Source organism: Micropterus salmoides, unplaced genomic scaffold (genome assembly GCF_014851395.1).
Source record: "Micropterus salmoides isolate LMB-PRFRI ecotype aquatic unplaced genomic scaffold, ASM1485139v1 Ms_hic_scaffold_3, whole genome shotgun sequence".
In the NCBI taxonomy this organism is placed as follows: domain Eukaryota; kingdom Metazoa; phylum Chordata; class Actinopteri; order Centrarchiformes; family Centrarchidae; genus Micropterus; species Micropterus salmoides.
In genome coordinates, this window is record NW_024042261.1 from 15,643,814 (window position 1) to 15,655,241 (window position 11,428).

The window sequence follows — 11,428 nt, forward strand, 5'->3', positions numbered from 1 at the left end:
TGCACAGAGATGTGGCCAGAGTTTTTCAGAGAGGCTCCCAGTTGTCCCAGCATGTGTCATGGCAGGGGGATGGTTGGCCTTGGGCCCCCAAGTTTAGCCCCCAGCCTGAGGGGGAAGTTGGGCACCGCCCCCATTCAGGGCGTTTCCTACTAGGGACTGCAGTCCCCCAGCCTGCACTGCTGCAAAGGGGGCATTGGGCCAGAAGGGTGTATAAAAGGTAGGCAGCCATCTAGGACTTCTGTGCCTGCTCAGGCAGCACATCTAATAAATTGGATTCGATACAGAGAAGATTAGCATGGCCCCTGCGAAAGGATGACACGCAAATTCGTGAAGCGTATCCACATTTTGATGTGCTCGTTTTGCCCGCGACCTCTTCTGGTGCAGCTTAGTGCCAGAGAGGGGATTTTCTGTCCTTCAAGGGTGGCCGGGAATGCGGGGGCTCCTTGCCGCCTTTCACAACCGCAGTCCTGACATGGCGAGTGCCGGCGTCAAGCAGGCAACACCTTGTCCGGAATTTAGCCCAGGCAGTTGTCGGCTCAGCGTCATTCCAAAGTACACCTTGACCCAAGTCAGTTACACAAGTCAGACTCTGGCCTGCTTTGAAACTGGCTACCAGATTTAGACGGCAGCAAATGGGGGACGTGTCCCGAGTGCTCGGCGTAATGTATTTGGCGTGAACAACTTTACGCAGTCTTGCTTATCCTTGAGCTGATTGCACAGAGATGTGGCCAGAGTTTTTCAGAGAGGCTCCCAGTTGTCCCAGCATGTGTCATGGCAGGGGGATGGTTGGCCTTGGGCCCCCAAGTTTAGCCCCCAGCCTGAGGGGGAAGTTGGGCACCGCCCCCATTCAGGGCGTTTCCTACTAGGGACTGCAGTCCCCCAGCCTGCACTGCTGCAAAGGGGGCATTGGGCCAGAAGGGTGTATAAAAGGTAGGCAGCCATCTAGGACTTCTGTGCCTGCTCAGGCAGCACATCTAATAAATTGGATTCGATACAGAGAAGATTAGCATGGCCCCTGCGAAAGGATGACACGCAAATTCGTGAAGCGTATCCACATTTTGATGTGCTCGTTTTGCCCGCGACCTCTTCTGGTGCAGCTTAGTGCCAGAGAGGGGATTTTCTGTCCTTCAAGGGTGGCCGGGAATGCGGGGGCTCCTTGCCGCCTTTCACAACCGCAGTCCTGACATGGCGAGTGCCGGCGTCAAGCAGGCAACACCTTGTCCGGAATTTAGCCCAGGCAGTTGTCGGCTCAGCGTCATTCCAAAGTACACCTTGACCCAAGTCAGTTACACAAGTCAGACTCTGGCCTGCTTTGAAACTGGCTACCAGATTTAGACGGCAGCAAATGGGGGACGTGTCCCGAGTGCTCGGCGTAATGTATTTGGCGTGAACAACTTTACGCAGTCTTGCTTATCCTTGAGCTGATTGCACAGAGATGTGGCCAGAGTTTTTCAGAGAGGCTCCCAGTTGTCCCAGCATGTGTCATGGCAGGGGGATGGTTGGCCTTGGGCCCCCAAGTTTAGCCCCCAGCCTGAGGGGGAAGTTGGGCACCGCCCCCATTCAGGGCGTTTCCTACTAGGGACTGCAGTCCCCCAGCCTGCACTGCTGCAAAGGGGGCATTGGGCCAGAAGGGTGTATAAAAGGTAGGCAGCCATCTAGGACTTCTGTGCCTGCTCAGGCAGCACATCTAATAAATTGGATTCGATACAGAGAAGATTAGCATGGCCCCTGCGAAAGGATGACACGCAAATTCGTGAAGCGTATCCACATTTTGATGTGCTCGTTTTGCCCGCGACCTCTTCTGGTGCAGCTTAGTGCCAGAGAGGGGATTTTCTGTCCTTCAAGGGTGGCCGGGAATGCGGGGGCTCCTTGCCGCCTTTCACAACCGCAGTCCTGACATGGCGAGTGCCGGCGTCAAGCAGGCAACACCTTGTCCGGAATTTAGCCCAGGCAGTTGTCGGCTCAGCGTCATTCCAAAGTACACCTTGACCCAAGTCAGTTACACAAGTCAGACTCTGGCCTGCTTTGAAACTGGCTACCAGATTTAGACGGCAGCAAATGGGGGACGTGTCCCGAGTGCTCGGCGTAATGTATTTGGCGTGAACAACTTTACGCAGTCTTGCTTATCCTTGAGCTGATTGCACAGAGATGTGGCCAGAGTTTTTCAGAGAGGCTCCCAGTTGTCCCAGCATGTGTCATGGCAGGGGGATGGTTGGCCTTGGGCCCCCAAGTTTAGCCCCCAGCCTGAGGGGGAAGTTGGGCACCGCCCCCATTCAGGGCGTTTCCTACTAGGGACTGCAGTCCCCCAGCCTGCACTGCTGCAAAGGGGGCATTGGGCCAGAAGGGTGTATAAAAGGTAGGCAGCCATCTAGGACTTCTGTGCCTGCTCAGGCAGCACATCTAATAAATTGGATTCGATACAGAGAAGATTAGCATGGCCCCTGCGAAAGGATGACACGCAAATTCGTGAAGCGTATCCACATTTTGATGTGCTCGTTTTGCCCGCGACCTCTTCTGGTGCAGCTTAGTGCCAGAGAGGGGATTTTCTGTCCTTCAAGGGTGGCCGGGAATGCGGGGGCTCCTTGCCGCCTTTCACAACCGCAGTCCTGACATGGCGAGTGCCGGCGTCAAGCAGGCAACACCTTGTCCGGAATTTAGCCCAGGCAGTTGTCGGCTCAGCGTCATTCCAAAGTACACCTTGACCCAAGTCAGTTACACAAGTCAGACTCTGGCCTGCTTTGAAACTGGCTACCAGATTTAGACGGCAGCAAATGGGGGACGTGTCCCGAGTGCTCGGCGTAATGTATTTGGCGTGAACAACTTTACGCAGTCTTGCTTATCCTTGAGCTGATTGCACAGAGATGTGGCCAGAGTTTTTCAGAGAGGCTCCCAGTTGTCCCAGCATGTGTCATGGCAGGGGGATGGTTGGCCTTGGGCCCCCAAGTTTAGCCCCCAGCCTGAGGGGGAAGTTGGGCACCGCCCCCATTCAGGGCGTTTCCTACTAGGGACTGCAGTCCCCCAGCCTGCACTGCTGCAAAGGGGGCATTGGGCCAGAAGGGTGTATAAAAGGTAGGCAGCCATCTAGGACTTCTGTGCCTGCTCAGGCAGCACATCTAATAAATTGGATTCGATACAGAGAAGATTAGCATGGCCCCTGCGAAAGGATGACACGCAAATTCGTGAAGCGTATCCACATTTTGATGTGCTCGTTTTGCCCGCGACCTCTTCTGGTGCAGCTTAGTGCCAGAGAGGGGATTTTCTGTCCTTCAAGGGTGGCCGGGAATGCGGGGGCTCCTTGCCGCCTTTCACAACCGCAGTCCTGACATGGCGAGTGCCGGCGTCAAGCAGGCAACACCTTGTCCGGAATTTAGCCCAGGCAGTTGTCGGCTCAGCGTCATTCCAAAGTACACCTTGACCCAAGTCAGTTACACAAGTCAGACTCTGGCCTGCTTTGAAACTGGCTACCAGATTTAGACGGCAGCAAATGGGGGACGTGTCCCGAGTGCTCGGCGTAATGTATTTGGCGTGAACAACTTTACGCAGTCTTGCTTATCCTTGAGCTGATTGCACAGAGATGTGGCCAGAGTTTTTCAGAGAGGCTCCCAGTTGTCCCAGCATGTGTCATGGCAGGGGGATGGTTGGCCTTGGGCCCCCAAGTTTAGCCCCCAGCCTGAGGGGGAAGTTGGGCACCGCCCCCATTCAGGGCGTTTCCTACTAGGGACTGCAGTCCCCCAGCCTGCACTGCTGCAAAGGGGGCATTGGGCCAGAAGGGTGTATAAAAGGTAGGCAGCCATCTAGGACTTCTGTGCCTGCTCAGGCAGCACATCTAATAAATTGGATTCGATACAGAGAAGATTAGCATGGCCCCTGCGAAAGGATGACACGCAAATTCGTGAAGCGTATCCACATTTTGATGTGCTCGTTTTGCCCGCGACCTCTTCTGGTGCAGCTTAGTGCCAGAGAGGGGATTTTCTGTCCTTCAAGGGTGGCCGGGAATGCGGGGGCTCCTTGCCGCCTTTCACAACCGCAGTCCTGACATGGCGAGTGCCGGCGTCAAGCAGGCAACACCTTGTCCGGAATTTAGCCCAGGCAGTTGTCGGCTCAGCGTCATTCCAAAGTACACCTTGACCCAAGTCAGTTACACAAGTCAGACTCTGGCCTGCTTTGAAACTGGCTACCAGATTTAGACGGCAGCAAATGGGGGACGTGTCCCGAGTGCTCGGCGTAATGTATTTGGCGTGAACAACTTTACGCAGTCTTGCTTATCCTTGAGCTGATTGCACAGAGATGTGGCCAGAGTTTTTCAGAGAGGCTCCCAGTTGTCCCAGCATGTGTCATGGCAGGGGGATGGTTGGCCTTGGGCCCCCAAGTTTAGCCCCCAGCCTGAGGGGGAAGTTGGGCACCGCCCCCATTCAGGGCGTTTCCTACTAGGGACTGCAGTCCCCCAGCCTGCACTGCTGCAAAGGGGGCATTGGGCCAGAAGGGTGTATAAAAGGTAGGCAGCCATCTAGGACTTCTGTGCCTGCTCAGGCAGCACATCTAATAAATTGGATTCGATACAGAGAAGATTAGCATGGCCCCTGCGAAAGGATGACACGCAAATTCGTGAAGCGTATCCACATTTTGATGTGCTCGTTTTGCCCGCGACCTCTTCTGGTGCAGCTTAGTGCCAGAGAGGGGATTTTCTGTCCTTCAAGGGTGGCCGGGAATGCGGGGGCTCCTTGCCGCCTTTCACAACCGCAGTCCTGACATGGCGAGTGCCGGCGTCAAGCAGGCAACACCTTGTCCGGAATTTAGCCCAGGCAGTTGTCGGCTCAGCGTCATTCCAAAGTACACCTTGACCCAAGTCAGTTACACAAGTCAGACTCTGGCCTGCTTTGAAACTGGCTACCAGATTTAGACGGCAGCAAATGGGGGACGTGTCCCGAGTGCTCGGCGTAATGTATTTGGCGTGAACAACTTTACGCAGTCTTGCTTATCCTTGAGCTGATTGCACAGAGATGTGGCCAGAGTTTTTCAGAGAGGCTCCCAGTTGTCCCAGCATGTGTCATGGCAGGGGGATGGTTGGCCTTGGGCCCCCAAGTTTAGCCCCCAGCCTGAGGGGGAAGTTGGGCACCGCCCCCATTCAGGGCGTTTCCTACTAGGGACTGCAGTCCCCCAGCCTGCACTGCTGCAAAGGGGGCATTGGGCCAGAAGGGTGTATAAAAGGTAGGCAGCCATCTAGGACTTCTGTGCCTGCTCAGGCAGCACATCTAATAAATTGGATTCGATACAGAGAAGATTAGCATGGCCCCTGCGAAAGGATGACACGCAAATTCGTGAAGCGTATCCACATTTTGATGTGCTCGTTTTGCCCGCGACCTCTTCTGGTGCAGCTTAGTGCCAGAGAGGGGATTTTCTGTCCTTCAAGGGTGGCCGGGAATGCGGGGGCTCCTTGCCGCCTTTCACAACCGCAGTCCTGACATGGCGAGTGCCGGCGTCAAGCAGGCAACACCTTGTCCGGAATTTAGCCCAGGCAGTTGTCGGCTCAGCGTCATTCCAAAGTACACCTTGACCCAAGTCAGTTACACAAGTCAGACTCTGGCCTGCTTTGAAACTGGCTACCAGATTTAGACGGCAGCAAATGGGGGACGTGTCCCGAGTGCTCGGCGTAATGTATTTGGCGTGAACAACTTTACGCAGTCTTGCTTATCCTTGAGCTGATTGCACAGAGATGTGGCCAGAGTTTTTCAGAGAGGCTCCCAGTTGTCCCAGCATGTGTCATGGCAGGGGGATGGTTGGCCTTGGGCCCCCAAGTTTAGCCCCCAGCCTGAGGGGGAAGTTGGGCACCGCCCCCATTCAGGGCGTTTCCTACTAGGGACTGCAGTCCCCCAGCCTGCACTGCTGCAAAGGGGGCATTGGGCCAGAAGGGTGTATAAAAGGTAGGCAGCCATCTAGGACTTCTGTGCCTGCTCAGGCAGCACATCTAATAAATTGGATTCGATACAGAGAAGATTAGCATGGCCCCTGCGAAAGGATGACACGCAAATTCGTGAAGCGTATCCACATTTTGATGTGCTCGTTTTGCCCGCGACCTCTTCTGGTGCAGCTTAGTGCCAGAGAGGGGATTTTCTGTCCTTCAAGGGTGGCCGGGAATGCGGGGGCTCCTTGCCGCCTTTCACAACCGCAGTCCTGACATGGCGAGTGCCGGCGTCAAGCAGGCAACACCTTGTCCGGAATTTAGCCCAGGCAGTTGTCGGCTCAGCGTCATTCCAAAGTACACCTTGACCCAAGTCAGTTACACAAGTCAGACTCTGGCCTGCTTTGAAACTGGCTACCAGATTTAGACGGCAGCAAATGGGGGACGTGTCCCGAGTGCTCGGCGTAATGTATTTGGCGTGAACAACTTTACGCAGTCTTGCTTATCCTTGAGCTGATTGCACAGAGATGTGGCCAGAGTTTTTCAGAGAGGCTCCCAGTTGTCCCAGCATGTGTCATGGCAGGGGGATGGTTGGCCTTGGGCCCCCAAGTTTAGCCCCCAGCCTGAGGGGGAAGTTGGGCACCGCCCCCATTCAGGGCGTTTCCTACTAGGGACTGCAGTCCCCCAGCCTGCACTGCTGCAAAGGGGGCATTGGGCCAGAAGGGTGTATAAAAGGTAGGCAGCCATCTAGGACTTCTGTGCCTGCTCAGGCAGCACATCTAATAAATTGGATTCGATACAGAGAAGATTAGCATGGCCCCTGCGAAAGGATGACACGCAAATTCGTGAAGCGTATCCACATTTTGATGTGCTCGTTTTGCCCGCGACCTCTTCTGGTGCAGCTTAGTGCCAGAGAGGGGATTTTCTGTCCTTCAAGGGTGGCCGGGAATGCGGGGGCTCCTTGCCGCCTTTCACAACCGCAGTCCTGACATGGCGAGTGCCGGCGTCAAGCAGGCAACACCTTGTCCGGAATTTAGCCCAGGCAGTTGTCGGCTCAGCGTCATTCCAAAGTACACCTTGACCCAAGTCAGTTACACAAGTCAGACTCTGGCCTGCTTTGAAACTGGCTACCAGATTTAGACGGCAGCAAATGGGGGACGTGTCCCGAGTGCTCGGCGTAATGTATTTGGCGTGAACAACTTTACGCAGTCTTGCTTATCCTTGAGCTGATTGCACAGAGATGTGGCCAGAGTTTTTCAGAGAGGCTCCCAGTTGTCCCAGCATGTGTCATGGCAGGGGGATGGTTGGCCTTGGGCCCCCAAGTTTAGCCCCCAGCCTGAGGGGGAAGTTGGGCACCGCCCCCATTCAGGGCGTTTCCTACTAGGGACTGCAGTCCCCCAGCCTGCACTGCTGCAAAGGGGGCATTGGGCCAGAAGGGTGTATAAAAGGTAGGCAGCCATCTAGGACTTCTGTGCCTGCTCAGGCAGCACATCTAATAAATTGGATTCGATACAGAGAAGATTAGCATGGCCCCTGCGAAAGGATGACACGCAAATTCGTGAAGCGTATCCACATTTTGATGTGCTCGTTTTGCCCGCGACCTCTTCTGGTGCAGCTTAGTGCCAGAGAGGGGATTTTCTGTCCTTCAAGGGTGGCCGGGAATGCGGGGGCTCCTTGCCGCCTTTCACAACCGCAGTCCTGACATGGCGAGTGCCGGCGTCAAGCAGGCAACACCTTGTCCGGAATTTAGCCCAGGCAGTTGTCGGCTCAGCGTCATTCCAAAGTACACCTTGACCCAAGTCAGTTACACAAGTCAGACTCTGGCCTGCTTTGAAACTGGCTACCAGATTTAGACGGCAGCAAATGGGGGACGTGTCCCGAGTGCTCGGCGTAATGTATTTGGCGTGAACAACTTTACGCAGTCTTGCTTATCCTTGAGCTGATTGCACAGAGATGTGGCCAGAGTTTTTCAGAGAGGCTCCCAGTTGTCCCAGCATGTGTCATGGCAGGGGGATGGTTGGCCTTGGGCCCCCAAGTTTAGCCCCCAGCCTGAGGGGGAAGTTGGGCACCGCCCCCATTCAGGGCGTTTCCTACTAGGGACTGCAGTCCCCCAGCCTGCACTGCTGCAAAGGGGGCATTGGGCCAGAAGGGTGTATAAAAGGTAGGCAGCCATCTAGGACTTCTGTGCCTGCTCAGGCAGCACATCTAATAAATTGGATTCGATACAGAGAAGATTAGCATGGCCCCTGCGAAAGGATGACACGCAAATTCGTGAAGCGTATCCACATTTTGATGTGCTCGTTTTGCCCGCGACCTCTTCTGGTGCAGCTTAGTGCCAGAGAGGGGATTTTCTGTCCTTCAAGGGTGGCCGGGAATGCGGGGGCTCCTTGCCGCCTTTCACAACCGCAGTCCTGACATGGCGAGTGCCGGCGTCAAGCAGGCAACACCTTGTCCGGAATTTAGCCCAGGCAGTTGTCGGCTCAGCGTCATTCCAAAGTACACCTTGACCCAAGTCAGTTACACAAGTCAGACTCTGGCCTGCTTTGAAACTGGCTACCAGATTTAGACGGCAGCAAATGGGGGACGTGTCCCGAGTGCTCGGCGTAATGTATTTGGCGTGAACAACTTTACGCAGTCTTGCTTATCCTTGAGCTGATTGCACAGAGATGTGGCCAGAGTTTTTCAGAGAGGCTCCCAGTTGTCCCAGCATGTGTCATGGCAGGGGGATGGTTGGCCTTGGGCCCCCAAGTTTAGCCCCCAGCCTGAGGGGGAAGTTGGGCACCGCCCCCATTCAGGGCGTTTCCTACTAGGGACTGCAGTCCCCCAGCCTGCACTGCTGCAAAGGGGGCATTGGGCCAGAAGGGTGTATAAAAGGTAGGCAGCCATCTAGGACTTCTGTGCCTGCTCAGGCAGCACATCTAATAAATTGGATTCGATACAGAGAAGATTAGCATGGCCCCTGCGAAAGGATGACACGCAAATTCGTGAAGCGTATCCACATTTTGATGTGCTCGTTTTGCCCGCGACCTCTTCTGGTGCAGCTTAGTGCCAGAGAGGGGATTTTCTGTCCTTCAAGGGTGGCCGGGAATGCGGGGGCTCCTTGCCGCCTTTCACAACCGCAGTCCTGACATGGCGAGTGCCGGCGTCAAGCAGGCAACACCTTGTCCGGAATTTAGCCCAGGCAGTTGTCGGCTCAGCGTCATTCCAAAGTACACCTTGACCCAAGTCAGTTACACAAGTCAGACTCTGGCCTGCTTTGAAACTGGCTACCAGATTTAGACGGCAGCAAATGGGGGACGTGTCCCGAGTGCTCGGCGTAATGTATTTGGCGTGAACAACTTTACGCAGTCTTGCTTATCCTTGAGCTGATTGCACAGAGATGTGGCCAGAGTTTTTCAGAGAGGCTCCCAGTTGTCCCAGCATGTGTCATGGCAGGGGGATGGTTGGCCTTGGGCCCCCAAGTTTAGCCCCCAGCCTGAGGGGGAAGTTGGGCACCGCCCCCATTCAGGGCGTTTCCTACTAGGGACTGCAGTCCCCCAGCCTGCACTGCTGCAAAGGGGGCATTGGGCCAGAAGGGTGTATAAAAGGTAGGCAGCCATCTAGGACTTCTGTGCCTGCTCAGGCAGCACATCTAATAAATTGGATTCGATACAGAGAAGATTAGCATGGCCCCTGCGAAAGGATGACACGCAAATTCGTGAAGCGTATCCACATTTTGATGTGCTCGTTTTGCCCGCGACCTCTTCTGGTGCAGCTTAGTGCCAGAGAGGGGATTTTCTGTCCTTCAAGGGTGGCCGGGAATGCGGGGGCTCCTTGCCGCCTTTCACAACCGCAGTCCTGACATGGCGAGTGCCGGCGTCAAGCAGGCAACACCTTGTCCGGAATTTAGCCCAGGCAGTTGTCGGCTCAGCGTCATTCCAAAGTACACCTTGACCCAAGTCAGTTACACAAGTCAGACTCTGGCCTGCTTTGAAACTGGCTACCAGATTTAGACGGCAGCAAATGGGGGACGTGTCCCGAGTGCTCGGCGTAATGTATTTGGCGTGAACAACTTTACGCAGTCTTGCTTATCCTTGAGCTGATTGCACAGAGATGTGGCCAGAGTTTTTCAGAGAGGCTCCCAGTTGTCCCAGCATGTGTCATGGCAGGGGGATGGTTGGCCTTGGGCCCCCAAGTTTAGCCCCCAGCCTGAGGGGGAAGTTGGGCACCGCCCCCATTCAGGGCGTTTCCTACTAGGGACTGCAGTCCCCCAGCCTGCACTGCTGCAAAGGGGGCATTGGGCCAGAAGGTGTATAAAAGGTAGGCAGCCATCTAGGACTTCTGTGCCTGCTCAGGCAGCACATCTAATAAATTGGATTCGATACAGAGAAGATTAGCATGGCCCCTGCGAAAGGATGACACGCAAATTCGTGAAGCGTATCCACATTTTGATGTGCTCGTTTTGCCCGCGACCTCTTCTGGTGCAGCTTAGTGCCAGAGAGGGGATTTTCTGTCCTTCAAGGGTGGCCGGAATGCGGGGGCTCCTTGCCGCCTTTCACAACCGCAGTCCTGACATGGCGAGTGCCGGCGTCAAGCAGGCAACACCTTGTCCGGAATTTAGCCCAGGCAGTTGTCGGCTCAGCGTCATTCCAAAGTACACCTTGACCCAAGTCAGTTACACAAGTCAGACTCTGGCCTGCTTTGAAACTGGCTACCAGATTTAGACGGCAGCAAATGGGGACGTGTCCCGAGTGCTCGGCGTAATGTATTTGGCGTGAACAACTTTACGCAGTCTTGCTTATCCTTGAGCTGATTGCACAGAGATGTGGCCAGAGTTTTTCAGAGAGGCTCCCAGTTGTCCCAGCATGTGTCATGGCAGGGGGATGGTTGGCCTTGGGCCCCCAAGTTTAGCCCCAGCCTGAGGGGAAGTTGGGCACCGCCCCCATTCAGGGCGTTTCCTACTAGGGACTGCAGTCCCCCAGCCTGCACTGCTGCAAAGGGGGCATTGGGCCAGAAGGTGTATAAAAGGTAGGCAGCCATCTAGGACTTCTGTGCCTGCTCAGGCAGCACATCTAATAATTGGATTCGATACAGAGATTAGCATGGCCCCTGCGAAAGGATGACACGCAAATTCGTGAAGCGTATCCACATTTTGATGTGCTCGTTTTGCCCGCGACCTCTTCTGGTGCAGCTTAGTGCCAGAGAGGGGATTTTCTGTCCTTCAAGGGTGGCCGGGAATGCGGGGCTCCTTGCCGCCTTTCACAACCGCAGTCCTGACATGGCGAGTGCCGGCGTCAAGCAGGCAACACCTTGTCCGGAATTTAGCCCAGGCAGTTGTCGGCTCAGCGTCATTCCAAAGTACACCTTGACCCAAGTCAGTTACACAAGTCAGACTCTGGCCTGCTTTGAAACTGGCTACCAGATTTAGACGGCAGCAAATGGGGGACGTGTCCCGAGTGCTCGGCGTAATGTATTTGGCGTGAACAACTTTACGCAGTCTTGCTTATCCTTGAGCTGATTGCACAGAGATGTGGCCAGAGTTTTTCAGAG

The 11,428-nt window shown here is 54.9% G+C and overlaps 1 protein-coding gene and 16 non-coding genes across 17 annotated transcripts in view; all 17 read left to right on the top strand.

Annotated features, from left to right (window-relative positions):
- LOC119883251 (clathrin heavy chain 1-like) overlaps positions 1-11,306 on the top strand; it is a 30,520-nt gene extending 19,214 nt beyond the window's left edge. The window contains exons 8-9 of the mRNA XM_038693814.1: positions 10,366-10,548; positions 11,070-11,306. Of these exons, the coding sequence (XP_038549742.1) occupies positions 10,366-10,548; positions 11,070-11,306 (420 nt within the window). The remainder of the gene's footprint in view (positions 1-10,365; positions 10,549-11,069) is intronic.
- On the top strand, positions 241-347 carry LOC119883679. The gene has a single exon (XR_005440747.1). It is a non-coding gene; the product is annotated as a U6 spliceosomal RNA (small nuclear RNA).
- Positions 954-1,060, top strand: LOC119883680. Its single transcript, XR_005440748.1, has one exon. It is a non-coding gene; the product is annotated as a U6 spliceosomal RNA (small nuclear RNA).
- On the top strand, positions 1,667-1,773 carry LOC119883681. The gene has a single exon (XR_005440749.1). It is a non-coding gene; the product is annotated as a U6 spliceosomal RNA (small nuclear RNA).
- On the top strand, positions 2,380-2,486 carry LOC119883682. The gene has a single exon (XR_005440750.1). It is a non-coding gene; the product is annotated as a U6 spliceosomal RNA (small nuclear RNA).
- On the top strand, positions 3,093-3,199 carry LOC119883683. Its single transcript, XR_005440751.1, has one exon. It is a non-coding gene; the product is annotated as a U6 spliceosomal RNA (small nuclear RNA).
- LOC119883684 lies at positions 3,806-3,912 on the top strand. The gene has a single exon (XR_005440752.1). It is a non-coding gene; the product is annotated as a U6 spliceosomal RNA (small nuclear RNA).
- Positions 4,519-4,625, top strand: LOC119883685. The gene has a single exon (XR_005440753.1). It is a non-coding gene; the product is annotated as a U6 spliceosomal RNA (small nuclear RNA).
- On the top strand, positions 5,232-5,338 carry LOC119883686. The gene has a single exon (XR_005440754.1). It is a non-coding gene; the product is annotated as a U6 spliceosomal RNA (small nuclear RNA).
- LOC119883687 lies at positions 5,945-6,051 on the top strand. Its single transcript, XR_005440755.1, has one exon. It is a non-coding gene; the product is annotated as a U6 spliceosomal RNA (small nuclear RNA).
- On the top strand, positions 6,658-6,764 carry LOC119883623. Its single transcript, XR_005440696.1, has one exon. It is a non-coding gene; the product is annotated as a U6 spliceosomal RNA (small nuclear RNA).
- On the top strand, positions 7,371-7,477 carry LOC119883624. Its single transcript, XR_005440697.1, has one exon. It is a non-coding gene; the product is annotated as a U6 spliceosomal RNA (small nuclear RNA).
- On the top strand, positions 8,084-8,190 carry LOC119883625. The gene has a single exon (XR_005440698.1). It is a non-coding gene; the product is annotated as a U6 spliceosomal RNA (small nuclear RNA).
- LOC119883626 lies at positions 8,797-8,903 on the top strand. Its single transcript, XR_005440699.1, has one exon. It is a non-coding gene; the product is annotated as a U6 spliceosomal RNA (small nuclear RNA).
- LOC119883627 lies at positions 9,510-9,616 on the top strand. Its single transcript, XR_005440700.1, has one exon. It is a non-coding gene; the product is annotated as a U6 spliceosomal RNA (small nuclear RNA).
- On the top strand, positions 10,222-10,328 carry LOC119883629. Its single transcript, XR_005440702.1, has one exon. It is a non-coding gene; the product is annotated as a U6 spliceosomal RNA (small nuclear RNA).
- LOC119883633 lies at positions 10,930-11,032 on the top strand. The gene has a single exon (XR_005440705.1). It is a non-coding gene; the product is annotated as a U6 spliceosomal RNA (small nuclear RNA).
- Positions 11,307-11,428: the final 122 nt, after the last annotated feature.